This window comes from Sinocyclocheilus grahami, unplaced genomic scaffold, assembly GCF_001515645.1.
Source record: "Sinocyclocheilus grahami isolate Dianchi unplaced genomic scaffold, SAMN03320097.WGS_v1.1 scaffold764.1, whole genome shotgun sequence".
In the NCBI taxonomy this organism is placed as follows: Eukaryota; Metazoa; Chordata; class Actinopteri; order Cypriniformes; family Cyprinidae; genus Sinocyclocheilus; species Sinocyclocheilus grahami.
This window is the reverse complement of record NW_015505943.1, coordinates 352047-370971: the sequence shown is the minus strand read 5'-3', so window position 1 is coordinate 370971 and position 18925 is coordinate 352047. Positions and strand designations below refer to the sequence as shown.

General features: G+C 36.6%; 1 protein-coding gene across 1 annotated transcript in view; it reads right to left on the bottom strand.

The window, feature by feature from the left end:
• Positions 1-9834, bottom strand: part of LOC107561288 (uncharacterized) — a 40066-nt gene extending 30232 nt beyond the window's left edge. Inside the window, exon 1 of the mRNA XM_016245703.1 lies at positions 9470-9834. Within this exon, the coding sequence (XP_016101189.1) occupies positions 9470-9783 (314 nt within the window). The 5' untranslated portion in view covers positions 9784-9834. The remainder of the gene's footprint in view (positions 1-9469) is intronic.
• Between the last annotated feature and the right edge of the window lie 9091 nt (positions 9835-18925).

Here is an 18925-nt window from a genome sequence, read left to right as displayed (position 1 = left end):
CAAAATATTATTATGCTGAAAACTGTTTTTGTGGAAACTGCAATACATTTTTTATATATTTTTTTTTTTAACAATCTAAGGTTAAAAACGTTAAAATCTAAGTTTCGACTGTCACCGTGTCCTTGCTGAATAAAAGTAGGCATATTAATTAAAATAAATATTTTTTATTTGATAGCGTATTTCCAGTCTTCTGAAGTTATACAATAGGTTTGTGTGACGAACAGACTCCAATTAAAGACACTATTCACTGAAAAATCCATCTTAGCTCTCCTTCGTGCTCGTGAGAGAAATAACGGTGTATGATTTGTGCATGAATTATTATTTTGAGTGAGTTCCTAGTTAACAGCTCACAGGAGAGGAAGACAAAATAATAATTAAATAATATATACGTTTTCTTATATAGCCTCAGAAGACTTGCAATACAGCATATGAGTCAAATGAGCCACTTGTACTTGCATTATTTTTGAAGCTTGAAAGTATTCATTGTTTTCGCATTGAAAAGAGCAGCACGTACATTCTTCAAAATGTTTCCTTTTGTGTTTGACAGAAGAAATAAAGTCATTTTGGTGGTGACATGCTGATATGATATGCTGGTGGTGACATGCGTTGCTTTTTTCACCTATCATTTACAAATGCCACCAATTACTAATACAGTAAGCTTTTTATACAATATTATAAGACTCCCTTTTCATTGCTGAATGAACCCCACCTTTGTTTCCATTTTAAAATGACATCACATGATTGTCAGTGACATTATTTGGTCCCTTTTAGATTATATAACGGCACAATGTCTCTTTATTAGCCTGTCTTAACATTTAGTCTATCGTTCCAGGTCACGAACTCTGAGGCACTCCAGTGCCCTCAATAAGTATGTTTGTGTTATGGCTATAGCATGGCCACTCTGGATCAGTGAACGCTAGTGCTGGGTGGGCTTGCAGACAGTGCCTGTCACTACCCTGAACCCTGCTTCTGGGAACAGGAGCACCTTATACCAGACAACAAAGTCTGGGCGGGCCCCCAGCCTCTGGCTCACTGTCAACTCTCCACCGGCCCAGTCCCAACAATGCAGCTATTCAGTCAGCCAATTAAATGGATATTATACACCTCTGTGCGTGTTTGTCTGACTATGGCAAGTAAATTACTGAACAAGCCTCTGCTATGAAGACAATTGACCTGTTAAGCCACTGTGAAACTTGATCCACCTGTTGCATCTTATTACAACACCCCATCTACTGTCTGCAAGTCATTTATTACAAACAGCTTGTGTTGAGGGTAGCGCTCGCTACATTGAGAAGCACGTGTAAACTCATAATCAGAATCATCAATGCAAATGACTTGTTTTCACAGCACGAGCTCAGTGAAGGTTTAATTTTCAGACCAGCTGCATGACTGAATGCATCGCGTGTGTTACATCAATAGGCCGCATCTCACTTAAATAATTAGCGGAGACATTATCAATTCATTAGGCTTTATGATTGACAAAATTGATGGCACATGATCTAAGGCAGACGGAATGTGTGTAGGCTACTGCTATTCACTATGTCTGTGCTGGTCTAAAGCAGCATTAAAGTGCCCCTATTATGCCATTTTTACGGTTCCTAATATTGTTTTGGGAGTCTCCTACAATAGGATTACATGCATGAAAGGTCACAAAACGCTTTTGTTTTTTCAAAATATGCAATTAATATCACCTCATTTTCCAGAGATTCTCAAACGATTCGTTCGAAGCAGTTCAAATATTCAGTCTCTCTAAACCCCTCCTTTCCGTGAGCCTGCTCTGCTCTGATTGGTCAGATGGCCTAGTCTGTTGTGATTGGTCTACGGCGTACAGCACGTGTCGGAAACGATACGCCTATTTCAATAGTTCTGTATTTTGAACGCTCTATAGAAAATATAAATATCTATTATTTATCATACTTACAGGTTGTGATTCAGTGGAGCAGCTGGTCCAAATAAACAGGATGCTGATCCATCTTTCAACAGCAAGCGTTTTGTGAATCCCATGTTGAACTCCCCGAGATTAGAGAAGCAGTCTTCAGTAGAATGACATGTTTGTGGGTGGGGTCAAGTTGTTCGCGGCCAGCCAACGTAGAACATAGGCGGGCATTATGCAAATGTGTTATCCCGTGACGTGTAGCCGTCACGGAAGTGGGATTCAAACAACTCCTTTCAGCTGTTCAGAGTCGATTCTTTATTTTGGGAGACAATAACTTTATTTATCATGCACTTTCAGCTTAACAATTTTGCTGATCCTTTACATTCACATACTGCTACATTACACACTGCATGAAAGGCAATATTGGAAATGGCATAATAGGGGCACTTTATTGATTCTTTTGAACTATAGCAAGAGCCATAAGCAACATCACACAAGATACAGTGCTGTTTAGGGGTTACAAATCACAACCGTGTGGATATTCAGACCAAAGGCACAATTTTTGTGTTCTTTTATTGAAGAAATAATATGACCGCACATTGAAAGCTCTAGAAAGTTTATTAATAAAACAGTTCAGTGCTTTTTGACTAGTCAGGTGTTTACCAGGCATAGTTTTCTTCTTCTTTTTCCGCACCTGAACCCAATTAGTGATTTGGATGTGCACACCTACCCTGTATTTTTTTTTCTTTTGTCTCTTTTGCATTCATTAATCACACACCATTAATATTGAGTAATAACCATTAGATTACAAAGTAGAAAGGAAATTATGCCAATAATTTATGCCTCACAAGGGCAACAGCTAATTTTAGCATTTTTTTCTAAAATGAGACATGCTCGCTGATGTATGCAGCTCGACAAATGTAACCTCCAAAATCAATTACAGCCAATTGTAGTGCTGTTCCTGAATGAATCAGTGTTTTTGAACAAATTGGTTAAGTGAATTATTCAATCAGAAAGAGAATACATTTTGTTTCTGAATGAATGAATCAGTTAAGTGAGAGATGAATCATTCCTCAATAAATTAATTGCTGCATTTGGAATACTATTTACTATTTTCTATTTACTTGCTAATAATTTTCTTTCTATGTCAAGAATTCAGCAAATGTTTTTAAATGGATCAGTTTATTGAATGGGTCAGTGACTCCTGTCACTTGTACTGTTTTTGTCATCCAGTCTATAAAGACTGTGTCTGTTCCCCGATTAGCGAGGTCAAAATATAAATTGAATGCAGGATCTAGAAAAAAATCTGATCGTGATTAAACCAGAAAAATGCTAAATAAACGAACAAAAACTATTTTTAAAGCTTGGGCTCTGAAACATTAAGTCACTTAGCGGGGTTAATGTATCGACATAGAACTAATTTTTGATGAGTGGTAGAATGTTTTAAGCGTGTTAGATGTTTTGGGTTCTAATCCTCCCTCGCATATTTATTTTTCCTTTTTTAAATCAAAGATGTTCATCAGTGATCGTATATCAAGAGCAGCATGTATCGTGCATGCTGCGTGTTACTAATATTAATTATATCGCTCTGCGTTATCGTCCTGGTAAGAACTATTGTTCCAACCACTAAAGATAGATTCACAAATAACTCACTTGGAAGTTTTTAGAATTGTGTGGAAAAACAGTATGCCCAGCTATAGACAGGCTCTAAAACCTGCAGTGCTGCTGGACTGTATATCAGCACTAACTAAAATTTGTCACAGCATTGCAGTCTGTGGTTAATTTTTAACATTGTCGCGGATTGTTCCAAATCTGATCCAATCAGCATTTACAGTGTTGCTGTTCGTTTGAAACAGAAGTCTTATTGAAGTGTTCCTGCTTCTGTTGACACAGCTGGGAGTGGTAAGCGTGTCTTCAGATTGTGGTGTAATGTATGTATAACTGATCTTCTTTGTAGTGATGATCATGTCAAATAAATATGCCTGTGAGGCCACATAGAGCCGGGGATGGATGGGAATAATGCTCAGAGGTTCCAGGCCTGGGGTTTCTCAAAGCCTTGATTTCTTCATGCTTATAGTGCAGAATTAGCCTGACGTTCTCAAAACAACTTTGAAAGGAAGCCCACTCAGCCAAAACCACCTAAACCCTCATGACCCCTGGACTTTTATGTAACAATCCGCTGCGGGTCCTTTTCCAGAAAATGTCCTGCAGGGTTTAAGAGGATCTCTCGCAAAATAGTTGCATCTTTTGATACGTTTTTGTCCTCTGCTGTAGACTTGGAGGTATACAGAGGTTCATTGTTAGTATTTTTGGCATATCAGTACTACATACGTATATTGATAGGGATTGCTCAAGTTTCTGCTTCAACAAGTCTTCAACGTCTTGAGAAATAACAAAAATCTATAGCTCTCATGTGGCGAACATTAGTTCTTTTTCCTCATGTGATGTGCTGGATGCCTTTTATTAGTAGTGGCTCCCTATTTCATTCTGGCTAGAGACAAAGTGTGCAGACAAACATGTGACTTTGTATGCGATAGATGAGTGAGCATCTATCTATCTATCTATCTATCTATCTATCTATCTATCTATCTATCTATCTATCTATCTCTGTAGCACATTTTCAGCATTCTTGTTCAAATAATTTGAAAGAAGAAGCAGCCAAAAATTATCACTTTGACGGAGGCTTGAGAACGAGCAGTTCTGAATTTAGTTTGTTAATCTTGTTTGTTGAGATACTGGGGTCAGTCTGGGCAAGGCTGAGGGTTCAGATGTTATCTCACATTGGTATAGATTTTCAGCATTCTTGTTCAAATAATTTGAAAGAAGAAGCAGCCAAAAATTATCACTTTGACGGAGGCTTGAGAACGAGCAGTTCTGAATTTAGTTTGTTAATCTTGTTTGTTGAGATACTGGGGTCAGTCTGGGCAAGGCTGAGGGTTCAGATGTTATCTCACATTGGTATAGACCTTGAAGGATGGCACAGTGTTGTCTTTTCATGACAACACTGTGCCTTTTGCAAGGTTTTGCATACTCTGCATTTGGACATGGATTTGGGGTGTGATTTAAGTTGAACGTTGCTCCCAAGAGTCTTGAGTATTAATGTTTTATTTTTGTTTTGTTTTTTTGGGCAGGTGATCGGCCTTATTCTCAATTCTCATTAAAAAGTTTGTTTACGTTCCTGGCATATATAGTGAAAAAAAACTCTTTTGTTTTCTTCTTTTTCATATGTTTTTCTCTGTCTCATATGTCTTGCATCAATATGAGCAAAACATTTTTTGGATGCAATCCTAACTAATTTTCCTGTGTTCTTGTCTTGCTGAACAGATATTTTGTGGTGTAGTGACTGTGGACATCATACGTCGGTTCTCAGTCGCCCTGAGGTTTATTGTCCTAAACTGTCATAAAACTGACATTAAACCAGTTAGATAGTGATAGTGGTATCAGATTCTAAGCAACAACTTTATCACATATTAACAATCAGAAGAGTCATAAAAAAGATTACACCGAAGAATATATATGGTATAAATATTTATATTTATTGCACTATATTTAGAGCTCACCAAGGATATTTAAATATTAGTTTGTTGGTGTTAAATGTTGATTTGAGCGGTCAGATTTTTTCTTTTTAACTAATGCAATAAAAAAAAAAATTCATTATTATTTGGCGTAGCATTCAATTAAAATTAGTCATAATTAAATTTATAATAATAAATAAAAAATATTAAAATTAAATGAAAACATGTAATTGTATAATTTACTCTTTAATATATATATATATATATATTAAAGAGTCCACTTTAATGTGTTATGCAATCACCCATTTCCAATAGTGTAGATCATGAGCTGTTCAGCTTGGCATGTCTGGATCCATGTCTCTGCATGCCTAGAGATGTGGATTACATTTCTGCATATTAAGTACTTTGTATATAGACAGGCATTTTAGCAATATACAGTGGGTACGGAAAGTATTCAGACCCCCTTAAATTTTTCACTCTTTGTTATGGTTTAGTGGACAGGACATATTGTTGGCAGGACCTCTGTTAGTTTGTGTCCTACATACTATTAAACAGCCACACCTTTCTTATCGTTGTTCCATCAATAACACCATGTTCCTTTCTTAAGACATCAAGGACATTTGTGTGAAACACAAACAAGTCAGTATTTAGCAGAGGCGGACAAAGTACTCAACTCCATTACTTGAATGAAAGTAAAGATACTGCTGGTCAAATATTACTCCATTACAAGTAAAAGTTGTAAAGACAGATTTTTACTTAAGTAAAAGTACAGAAGTACTTGCTTTTAAAAGTACTTAAGTACCAAAAGTAAATTTCATTTTTTATGTCAATGCACTGTTTTATTGTTGTATGTAGTACTTGCAATACTTCTGAAGCAACTTAGAATACATTACACCTGCTGAATACAGTATAGTGAAATCCTGTAAATACAGAGTGATAAGGAAGATTAAAAAAAAATCAAACCTGCTATAAAACCCAGCAACACAACTCTAGCTGTATAACTTTACAACAGCAACACTGCTTTAACAAAAAAGCAAAACAGCAAGACTTATTTGACATCAAAACAAATTTTAAAAATTCCGTCTAATCGCTCTCGCGGTACTTTGATGTCTCACACAGAGCGGTCTGCAGTGCTGCTTCAGTCCAACACCTTTTGTGTTTTATTAGGAGACGCACAACAGTTCTTCTGTGATAAGTTCCCAGAAAAAATAATGCTCAAGTAAAGTACAGATACACACAAAGTGTACTTAAGTACAATACTCAAGTAAATGTACTTAGTTACTGTCCGCCTCTGGTATTAAGTCTGCAAGAAGTGTGAAGTATCAAATATTATACAGTGTAAAGAGGAGAGAAAAGGAATCCTCTCATCCAAAAGACACTAGAGTGCCCATTTTTGAAAAATGCTGGGATCACAGGGAAAGTATCTCATGGCATAGAACGGTCCAACATGAAAAAGAACTGCCTTTCCTGTCATGGAATACAAGAATGAGATGGTGTACAGACTAACAATGGCTATTTGATGATATTAGAACAGAGGGCTGTTGAACTCTTTAGTAACTGAGACTGTGAAGTGTCTTTTGGCCAGAGGTCCCATGCAGACTGTTCCTGTTTATATCCCGACACCAGGCTCATAAAGAAAAGCTAATTATGTAGACTGTAACCTTTCACTGCCACGTATAAAACTGAGGACACCCTGATAAAGATGATTAAACTTTAACTGACACACTAGGACTCTTGTTTCAGAGGCGTCCCAGTAAGGTTAAGAGGTATATTGTCCTGTCGTAAAACAGATGTGTGATTAGATGCTGAGCAACAACTTTATCGCATTTCAAGAATCAGAACCACCATAAATAAGATTCCATTTAAATTGCATATCATATTAATATTTATTGCATCATATTTAGAACTCAACAAGGACATTTAAATATTCTTGTTTTAGATATTTATCGGGGGGCTGTTGGATGATTTATTTATTTTATGATTTTTTTTATTATTCTCTTTAATTAATATCATGATAATACATTAACAAATAATTTCAATATCTGCCTATCATGTCATTAAAATAATTAAAAAAATGGTCAATTGACAGCCCTATTTTTCATATGTATATTTGTTCTCTTAAATGCAATATCATGAGACAGAGTTTTACTACAAGAGTTGTTATGGCAACTCCATGTTTGATATGGAATGTCTTATTACTCTATATGACTACATACAGTATGTCATGCCACACTCCTTTCATTAGTCATTCAGATTGCAAGCTTTTCATTTACAATAGCTGTTTCAAATATGAATGTTATATCACCAAGTAAAAATGATTTGCTTACTCTTGATATCTGGATGGTTATTAGTCAATTTTACTACTGCTGTCAAAACTTAAGATAGTAATTTGAGCAGATATGCGGTGTATTGCTGTCAGAGAAAAAAAAGTGGCAAAATGATCAGCTACTAAGGCAGTATGACAGGCTAACTATAAACATGTAACCCATATCTCTGCTATGCTGATAGGGAATATTTCCAAAGTGAAATCGAAAGGTGGTGTGTTTTAATAACAACACATGGAATACATTCTCATCATCTGGCTGCAAATTTCAATTAAATATAGTTCTGACTTTTTTGTAATACCTTGCTTTAGCTGTCTATTTTTCCACTAGGCCTCATCTCTAATTCTTCCGCAGACTAAACGTTTCAAACTCTATCAGATTTTAGCAAACTATCCTGATGTCCATATATGTTTATTTTCAGTTTGGAGAGCATGGTTTTGTGGGAAAAAATGCACTGTGAGCTTGATCCTTATTAGAAAGTTTTGCCAAATACCTGCTGTGGATGGCTTGCGATCCGTTTTTGACACTTTACATTTACATTTATTAATTTGGCAGACGCTTTTATCAAAAGTGACTTACAGTTGAGGAATACAACAAGCAATTTACCATAAGATGGCAATAAGCACGAGAAAAATGCTTTTGGTTTTGGTCATTGTTTAAAATAGTAAAAGCTAGAACAACAGGAAGGGATAAAGGAGAATAGGAGAATAGAAAAGGTGAAGGCATTTTTTTTTCTTTTTATGAGGAGGCAGTTAGATGCTCATGGACGAGATGAGTTTTCAGTTGTTTCTTGAAGATTGTCAGGGATGTGGCTGTCTGGCTGGAGTTTAATATGTAGTACATCATATCGGCTTGTTCCAAAATTCAATATTATGCATACACACTGTCAAACATGACATTGAAGCAAGCGTTAAAGGTTTATGAGATTTCAATGCATCCAGGGCTGTTTTGGAAACTCCTGTGACCATAAAATGTTATAAACATGCATATTACCTGGAGAGGAATTTGTTTTGCTGCATACTTCAGCTATGAGGCGAAAGACTATGCCAGGATGGTATGTAAATTGCCCATAGTTTGTAAATGAATGGGTGTTTTGCAAATCAGACTGTCTGGGGGGAAAAAATCCACATGCACTTTCTGTGCAAAAAAAAAAAAAAACTATAATATTTGCACACAATCATTGCATGAACCTGATTAGCTGCAATGAATGGGGAGATTTAAGAAGTGAGAACTGCTTTAAGTTGGACTGACTCAGGATCCTCTTAAGTTTGAGCAAAGGCATGCTCTTCATACCAGTCTCCACATTCCTGGAAACCTACTGAGACTGCAAGCCACCCTGTTCTTAAATAACACAGTTGAGCGTGGTCCTTAATCATGTTTTATCATGAAATGTTAATAACTAGTAGTGTGCAGTGTTTATATTGAGATTGTGTAATTTATTGGTGTTGGCTTGGTGGTTGGCATTTAACAAATAATGAATTACTACTCAAACCCATTAAAATGAGCTTGCTTCAAACGAAATAGTAGTGTTAACACTTAAAGTGTTACTTAAAGTCATTCGTAACCAGTCAGCAGGACGTGGGCAGAATTACATAAGTGAAACCACAGCATGTTGTTGTCATCAAACTCAAACATCCCAACGTTGGTTATTAACTGGCAATCACAGCTCTGGCAGAAACTTTTACGGTTTTTATGACCTGAACTAGATGAGTGTGCCAGAGCAGGCGTGTGAATACATGAGTAGTTTCACATACCTGTGGAAGAACAGCAGTATGGACAGCATGGTTTGGTCAATGCTGCTGTTGCAGATGCCCTCGTTGAGCAGGTAACAGGGGTCCCGGACCACCGACTCCAGTGAGTCCTGTCTCATGATGTTGTTGAGCTTATCTGTGTTTAAGTTCTGAAAGTGAAGCTGGTCTCGGAGCTGTCTGAAGTGATTGACTGATGTAGGGCTACCCAGGCTGGTGTGACCCTCTCGGCCCGGCTCAGGCTGGCAGCCATTAGCCAGATCCAGACAGCAGCTGCAGCAGTCCAGGCCGATGGGTGAACGGCACTCCTCGTTTGACATCAGGTCAAGTTCCTCCACGTGGGAGTCAGACGGTAGCCGTGACAGGTTCTCCTTCACTCACTCTTTTCAAAATGTCCATATTATTTGTTTTTCAGCACGTGAATGGCACATGATACAGTAGGTCGATAAGTTCTAAAATGACTGATATCTTTTTGCTCATTATCTACTGACCAACTGTTTTATTTTTGGTTTTTCCTGCAAAGTCAGTATAAAAACATATGGTGCCTGTTCTGAATGCCAACTGGTCAATACAGCGTTCCTGTGTTAGAATACACAAAACACCTGTTCACCTGTCAGGGACTGTATCCTTCAGCAGAAATGGGGTACCTAATGAACATTACTAATGATATACATGAATGAAAATGTTCACCTTTAATCATTTTTAATATGTAACTTTGTAATTTTTGTCATGTTTTCCAGTAATATATATATATATATGTCAATATACTTAAACCAAGATACATTAGAAAATGTATCTTGAGCTATGTTTATTTTTTGTTACCCTATTTGCAAAATGATTTTTATTATTTATTTATTTTTCAATTTTTAGCTTTAAATCTATCCAGATTCAGGTAGGTTCATGATTAATAATTGAATATATACTGAATACTCATATTCATAATACAGCACTTACCGCTACCCCAATATTGCTTAAATATCAGTAGCAGTCATGTAAGACCTTAATAATGAATTAATAATCAAAACTCTTTTACTCTTTTTCTGCAGGCTTGAAGCACAGAAGCTTTGCTGTGAAAACTGAAGTTTTGCTGCCACCTTTTGGGGTGATAGTTTATTTAGGGATAATTATTTTTAAATAATAGTGTTGTGTGTTTATGATTTGGGACATGGACAGAAAGAGTCAGGACAGAGATGGCAAGGCTGCCTGGTACAAAATGTACTCATCACAAGCAGTCAATGTGCCTAAAACATTTGATTTCAGATCTCCCTGTTCATAGTTCAGAGCTCTTACAACAGAGCCAAATGCTTAGCACAGCATTCCTTGGCCAAATAATGAATCTCTGTAATTATATAACATTGTAGTAATATAATATAATATACATTAAGTAAAACTTGTTTGTAAAAGTGTTAAACAAAGAATAAAATAAAATGTAATGAAATTTTAATATATATATATATATATGTGTGTGTGTATATAATTTATTTATTTTCTTGTTTGTTTGTCATCTATTTTTATTTATTTAATGGAACAGCTTATTGAAACTGTTTTATTCAGAGGCCCAAACTGTGCAACAAATATGGACTTTGGTGCAGTGTTACATTCCCGGCTAGTCTAGGGTTAGAGGAACAGGTAACAGAATAAAAAGGTGATGTGTGGAGGCAGCCAGGTTCAATTCCCAACCCCAGAGCTTTAACAAAGGCCCAACAATCAACTCAATATCAAAAAAACAAAAGTTATTTTATTTTACAGGTATGGGAGGATGTCAAAACTTCAAGAGGGGGCAAGGCCAACATAACAAACATAAACCCTCTAACTATATGGGAGAAACTAACTAAACTAGAACAAAGAAAAGAAAACAAATACAATAGAAATAAACTACCTCCCTAACTAGCATAAACAGGAGAAAAACAAGAAAGAAAATGGCACCCACCTCTCTACCAACACATCCCCAATAAATTAACAATATAAACTTAATAGGTAACAAACAATAACATAAGTAGGGACAAACAAATAATAACTTTCAAAGCAAACCGGATTATCAATCAGACAACAGAAAGCATAGTAGATTGTGTACAACAGGTTTTTCAGGAAAGTTTTGATCCAGTTGATAATTTAGAGATCTTAGAAATGTGTGTAGGCTATCAAATATGACACAGTAGGCTTTGCACGGTTAACGTTCATGCAAATTCGGTATCAGATGCCATCGTCCAGATTTCCTAATGGCTTTCATAGACCATATGCTCCAATTAGAGCATAGTATATGAATTTGCTCGTGCCCGCTGCTTGGTTTCAGGCCCGGCAAGCACAGCTTGAGGATTGTTCAGGCTTTAGCACCTGAAGCTCAGAGATTGAGTCAGACCTTATAAGCAAGACAGAAGAGCAATTTTAGCTCAGTCAGTGGATAACCTTCAGGGGAAACCCGTTGTGTCTTCTCAAAGTCAAGCTGCTGTCAAAAGTCTGACTGAGGTCAAAGTTCCTGTCAGATCTGAGCATCAATGTGATCTGAGCGGTCAGACTCTATATATTCTTTGACCGGTTTAAGGCCCGTCATTGATGATTCTCAAAGATACCCTGGAAAGTAAAGCCCAATCCACATCAATCTGTCAACACGCAAAGAGTTAAAGAGATAGTTCACTAAAAATGGGAATACACAAAAACGAGATTTAAAAAAAATGGTGTAGGTACATGAGATTGTGAAGTAGAAAGACTAAAATAGTATTTTCTTGTAAAACGTGCTCCAATAAACTTTGTTTTATTTACAACTTTGAAAAATCAATTTTTACATTCTATTTTTCCCCTCCCTATACAATGAAAGTCAATGGGGTCCAATGTTGTTTTGGACAACATTCATATTTGGTTCTTTTAAAGACAATGTTGAATCTAATATAAAAGAGTGGTGTGGATTTAAAAGGTTCCGGTACTTAATTTTAAGGTATAAAATTTATTTTTATATGGCACTTAACAATTTCTCTCCTCTGCTACTTGTTAACCAGATCTAAGCTGATGTATTGAGGTCCCTTTGTTCCACACACTTCTTAGGTTTTATGCTCAGTTCATACAAGGTTCATGATGAATTCTTCTGGCAGCAGCACACTTTGAAGTGTTCACTTTTTCTTCTGCTCAGAATAGAAGACATCTTCAATCATCTCCCCATAGGCCTCATTATAAATCCAGCTATCATTACTCTGATGGTGGGAAGCAGCGCAACATGCTGCTTTTGTTACTATATGGTACACATGGTCAAATGAGAGCTGCGGTTTGATCTGTTCAAACCTCTACATCTCCATCTGTTCCAAGACTCCTTGCATCACAGAAAGGTTTTTGTATTTTTCTTTCACTGCAAGAAATAGGCTTAGCATTCCTTTGTAGGAATTCAGTAAAGCATTGTTACCAACTTTGAAATCCAATGTTTTCTTAAAGGAAATTCTGTGAGAGTGAAGAATGTGTCTAAACATGATGGTTAGGAGCCAGATATTTACATCTATGCTCTTCATTTACTAGGTTCTCATTGCCTATTCTGTTTAAATTATGTTCTATATTATGTGGCAAAAAGTGGTTATGCAAACAGAGAGGACTCTGAATTCTCAAGACTGCTTTGTTTATACTGGAATACCTTATTATATGATTGAATTTTAATTGCATTTTGAGATTACATTATTTGAAACAGGATGAATGGAAGAATGCAACCTCTTTTATTGTTGAGCCTTTGTCTGTGGTTGTCATGGGAAGAATGACTGCTGACTAAAGACTCTTTCTCAAAGTGTAAGCGCAGTGCAGGGTTGCACAGTTTGAAAATAAAACCTATGTTATATTGCATTATGGAAACCATTCACTTTATGTATGCATTGCAAATCTTTTTTCTACAGTAAAATTCCCTGTTCAGGGAGATAATTCGATCCAAATTAGAATAAAGTCTGGGGGGGAAATGGCATCTCTAGTGCAGCAAATAAAATAAATAAAACGGCGAGAGAAATTATCATTTAAAATCAAGAACGTTTAAAAGAGTATTTTGCAATCTGATTATATTATGTAGCAGAAGATTTTTTTTTTGCATGTGTACAAATTATCAAAATGTTGCAATCAAATCATAAATGGTGACATAAAACAATGAAACAAAGTTCTCATTATTGCATTTGATGCTTTTAATATCTGAACAGTGTTTTATATTTTAAAAATCTGTGTTATTGAATGTTACACAGATGTGTTGTGGGTTTTCAGTTTAACATTGGCTGCTACTGTTGGCATTCATTGGGTTTTTCCAAACCTGTGAGGAACTGTTGTCCTATTTTTGTTACTGCATTTCGACCTCATTTGGTTCCAGGCCATCTTCTCCAGCCCAGAGCACTATATGTTTACTTTCTCTTTCCTAAATTACTGGTTTCAGTTTCCACAAAAACTGATGCTATTTTCAACCAAAGTATAATATTCAAACAAAAATAATACAGAGACATAAACATGTGTTACTATAGAGCAATATTATTAGCTTTGTTGTCAGTTTGTCACAGTAATGTGTAGTCAGTACATTGTCACATTCACTAAATTTATATAATGTTTAGAGGTTTTCTCTTCAGAAATCATTTAAATTGGACTTTCATTTGATGAGTTGAGTTTAGTTTATGTCTTTCATTCGCAGTGGCAAACTATCATTCTCACCAAATTCCAGTGTAGCCCCTCACTGCAGAACACAAGATCCAGGGGGAGTGGTTGGATCCAGATCCAACTCCTCCCACCATACATATACCTAAACCTACCCGTCTCCACCCCCTGATCCCTAAGCCCATCCATCTCAACCCCCAAACCTACCAATCTCCACCCCCTAGATTTGGATCCAACCATGCCCCCTGGATCTTGTGTTCTGCAGTGAGGACCATCTCCCAAATTCACTTGAGTTTCCTTTTTGAGCTGCATGTGTACTTGAGAGCATCCAGGGATCTGGACTGTTAGGGAGTATCCTGCAATTCTCTTGTCTCATTGAAAAGGAAAAAGTCTCAGCTGTAATTCTTTCTGGCCTGAGCTATTGATTCTTGGTTTTGCGTTTAGAGCCGGTTGCTAATAATAGCAAAACTAACACTACCACAGCACAATGCCTTGTTTTTATTGACTGCTTTTCTTTTGTTTGTTCTTTACTATGTGTGAAAGTTTGTTTGGAAATGTGGGTATTCATCATTCTCAAGGCTCTCATGAGTGTTGATAGATTGGGGTAAAAAAAAAAGAAAAAAGAAAAGAGCAGAGCTGTAGGGGTCAGTATTTAGTATTTTTAAGATTTGATATGATATATTGCTGAAAACATACAAAAAGAAAATAGCAAAGCAGTAGAGGTCAGTAGTGTTATTTTATTTTAGTATTCACATTTTTGTAATATCCATAGGCCTCATTATAAATCCAGCTATCATTACTCTGATGGTGGGAAGCAGCGCAACATACTGCTTTTGTTACTATACGGTACACATGGTCAAATGAGAGCTGCGGTTTGATCTGTCCAAACCTCTACATCTCCATCTGTTCCAAGACTCCTTGCATCACAGAAAGGTTTTTGTATTTTTCTTTCACTGCAAGAAATAGGCTTAGCATTCCTTTGTAGGAATTCAGTAAAGCATTGTTACCAACTTTGAAATCCAATGTTTTCTTAAAGGAAATTCTGTGAGAGTGAAGAATGTGTCTAAACATGATGGTTAGGAGCCAGATATTTACATCTATGCTCTTCATTTACTAGGTTCTCATTGCCTATTCTGTTTAAATTATGTTCTATATTATGTGGCAAAAAGTGGTTATGCAAACAGAGAGGACTCTGAATTCTCAAGACTGCTTTGTTTATACTGGAATACCTTATTATATGATTGAATTTTAATTGCATTTTGAGATTACATTATTTGAAACAGGATGAATGGAAGAATGCAACCTCTTTTATTGTTGAGCCTTTGTCTGTGGTTGTCATGGGAAGAATGACTGCTGACTAAAGACTCTTTCTCAAAGTGTAAGCGCAGTGCAGGGTTGCACAGTTTGAAAATAAAACCTATGTTATATTGCATTATGGAAACCATTCACTTTATGTATGCATTGCAAATCTTTTTTCTACAGTAAAATTCCCTGTTCAGGGAGATAATTCGATCCAAATTAGAATAAAGTCTGGGGGGGAAATGGCATCTCTAGTGCAGCAAATAAAATAAATAAAACGGCGAGAGAAATTATCATTTAAAATCAAGAACGTTTAAAAGAGTATTTTGCAATCTGATTATATTATGTAGCAGAAGATTTTTTTTTTGCATGTGTACAAATTATCAAAATGTTGCAATCAAATCATAAATGGTGACATAAAACAATGAAACAAAGTTCTCATTATTGCATTTGATGCTTTTAATATCTGAACAGTGTTTTATATTTTAAAAATCTGTGTTATTGAATGTTACACAGATGTGTTGTGGGTTTTCAGTTTAACATTGGCTGCTACTGTTGGCATTCATTGGGTTTTTCCAAACCTGTGAGGAACTGTTGTCCTATTTTTGTTACTGCATTTCGACCTCATTTGGTTCCAGGCCATCTTCTCCAGCCCAGAGCACTATATGTTTACTTTCTCTTTCCTAAATTACTGGTTTCAGTTTCCACAAAAACTGATGCTATTTTCAACCAAAGTATAATATTCAAACAAAAATAATACAGAGACATAAACATGTGTTACTATAGAGCAATATTATTAGCTTTGTTGTCAGTTTGTCACAGTAATGTGTAGTCAGTACATTGTCACATTCACTAAATTTATATAATGTTTAGAGGTTTTCTCTTCAGAAATCATTTAAATTGGACTTTCATTTGATGAGTTGAGTTTAGTTTATGTCTTTCATTCGCAGTGGCAAACTATCATTCTCACCAAATTCCAGTGTAGCCCCTCACTGCAGAACACAAGATCCAGGGGGAGTGGTTGGATCCAGATCCAACTCCTCCCACCATACATATACCTAAACCTACCCGTCTCCACCCCCTGATCCCTAAGCCCATCCATCTCAACCCCCAAACCTACCAATCTCCACCCCCTAGATTTGGATCCAACCATGCCCCCTGGATCTTGTGTTCTGCAGTGAGGACCATCTCCCAAATTCACTTGAGTTTCCTTTTTGAGCTGCATGTGTACTTGAGAGCATCCAGGGATCTGGACTGTTAGGGAGTATCCTGCAATTCTCTTGTCTCATTGAAAAGGAAAAAGTCTCAGCTGTAATTCTTTCTGGCCTGAGCTATTGATTCTTGGTTTTGCGTTTAGAGCCGGTTGCTAATAATAGCAAAACTAACACTACCACAGCACAATGCCTTGTTTTTATTGACTGCTTTTCTTTTGTTTGTTCTTTACTATGTGTGAAAGTTTGTTTGGAAATGTGGGTATTCATCATTCTCAAGGCTCTCATGAGTGTTGATAGATTGGGGTAAAAAAAAAAGAAAAAAGAAAAGAGCAGAGCTGTAGGGGTCAGTATTTAGTATTTTTAAGATTTGATATGATATATTGCTGAAAACATACAAAAAGAAAATAGCAAAGCAGTAGAGGTCAGTAGTGTTATTTTATTTTAGTATTCACATTTTTGTAATATATCATATCATATTATATGATATCATATTATTTAATATTATAATACTAATGTGTTACACAATGTTTGCCATTTGCTCAGTATCCATAAGTAACACTTCAACAATTTCACGCTCAATATCTCTTAAGCAACAAAAATGTTTTCTGTTTACAGCACAGTAATGGTTTGTTTGTACTGAACGAATGAACATTTCCTTAGAGGCATAAAGGCTTCTGCACTTAGTTCTACTAAAAAGCTTTGCACGGGGCACATATATCTAGCTGTGACTCAAAGCCCACGCGAATGGTGCAGACTTTTCATTAGGGACAAATCCATGTAACATGCAAAGAGTAAAGTGAAGCCATGCAAACATGCATCACACTTCATTTGCTTTTATCAATGCTTTTTTTAGTCATAATTCTCATTTAACCTACATACACCTTAGTTTTGCCTCTCAGTTTCTTATTTGCACTATGGAGTTTCGCAAAGGAATGTCAGCTAGAGAAACACAGAGCCCCTCACTGAGGCCAGAGGGGTGCGCGTCTCCTCCGAGAGCTAACTTTAGCTGAGTCTTTGTGGTGTGTTGCCACCGGGTTGCCGTGATTTTGCCAAGTAAGACATGTTCCTGGATCAACATGACTGTCCAAAAATATAGACTTAACCCAAACCCTACCCCTAAACCTAACCCTACCCATAATGTATTCCTAAAAACGGTGTGAAATTATAGCCGATTAACAAGGGTGTAGAAGCACCTAACCCTGATTGTAAGCCTAAAAAATATATTTCCTGAAAAGTTATCCCTCAATTCTGATTGGTTGATAGGAATGTTGTACTTGGTGAAATCACAGTCACCAATGTGGCAACCACTGATCTGACCGGAGGTCAGTTCAAGACAATCCTCTTAGCTCCCTGCTGAGGGTCTGCTCCTTTATTAGCATTGGTGACATTCTAGACATGAGACGAGAGTTTCAGAGGGGACAGTTGCTCTGAGGGTCACAGTTACTGCTGCATGTGCTCTTCTGTCACATTATTAGAGGACGCTCTAATTAGATCAGCGGTGAAACTTCTAATGGTGCCGCTAACTCTAGACAGATATAGTTATGACTTCAATCCTCTGATATGTGTGAACGGCATTCTTAGCCAACACATTGTGTTGGTGTACCAGTGGTTGGAGTGTGTTTCAGGGCAAAGGTGTCCCAAAAACAATGTCAACTTAAGGCTGTGTGAACCCACTGTGACCTATTGTTGTTACACCCCCAGTGTTGTAAATAAAGTTCATTAGCATCACTCTCTTTTGCTTTGGCTTAGCATCTTATTTTTTAGTGACTGCCACGCTGCATAGTCTGTCTGAGCAGATGCTTGTCATTTGGAGGAAGATTATTTGCATAGAAATGAAAAGATTGTTTACACGCTGCTAGCTCACAACATACTGCTTTTGTTACTATACGGTACACATGGTCAAATGAGAGCTGCGGTTTGATCTGTTCAAACCTCTACATCTCCATCTGTTCCAAGACTCCTTGCATCACAGAAAGGTTTTTGTATTTTTCTTTCACTGCAAGAAATAGGCTTAGCATTCCTTTGTAGGAATTCAGTAAAGCATTGTTACCAACTTTGAAATCCAATGTTTTCTTAAAGGAAATTCTGTGAGAGTGAAGAATGTGTCTAAACATGATGGTTAGGAGCCAGATATTTACATCTATGCTCTTCATTTACTAGGTTCTCATTGCCTATTCTGTTTAAATTATGTTCTATATTATGTGGCAAAAAGTGGTTATGCAAACAGAGAGGACTCTGAATTCTCAAGACTGCTTTGTTTATACTGGAATACCTTATTATATGATTGAATTTTAATTGCATTTTGAGATTACATTATTTGAAACAGGATGAATGGAAGAATGCAACCTCTTTT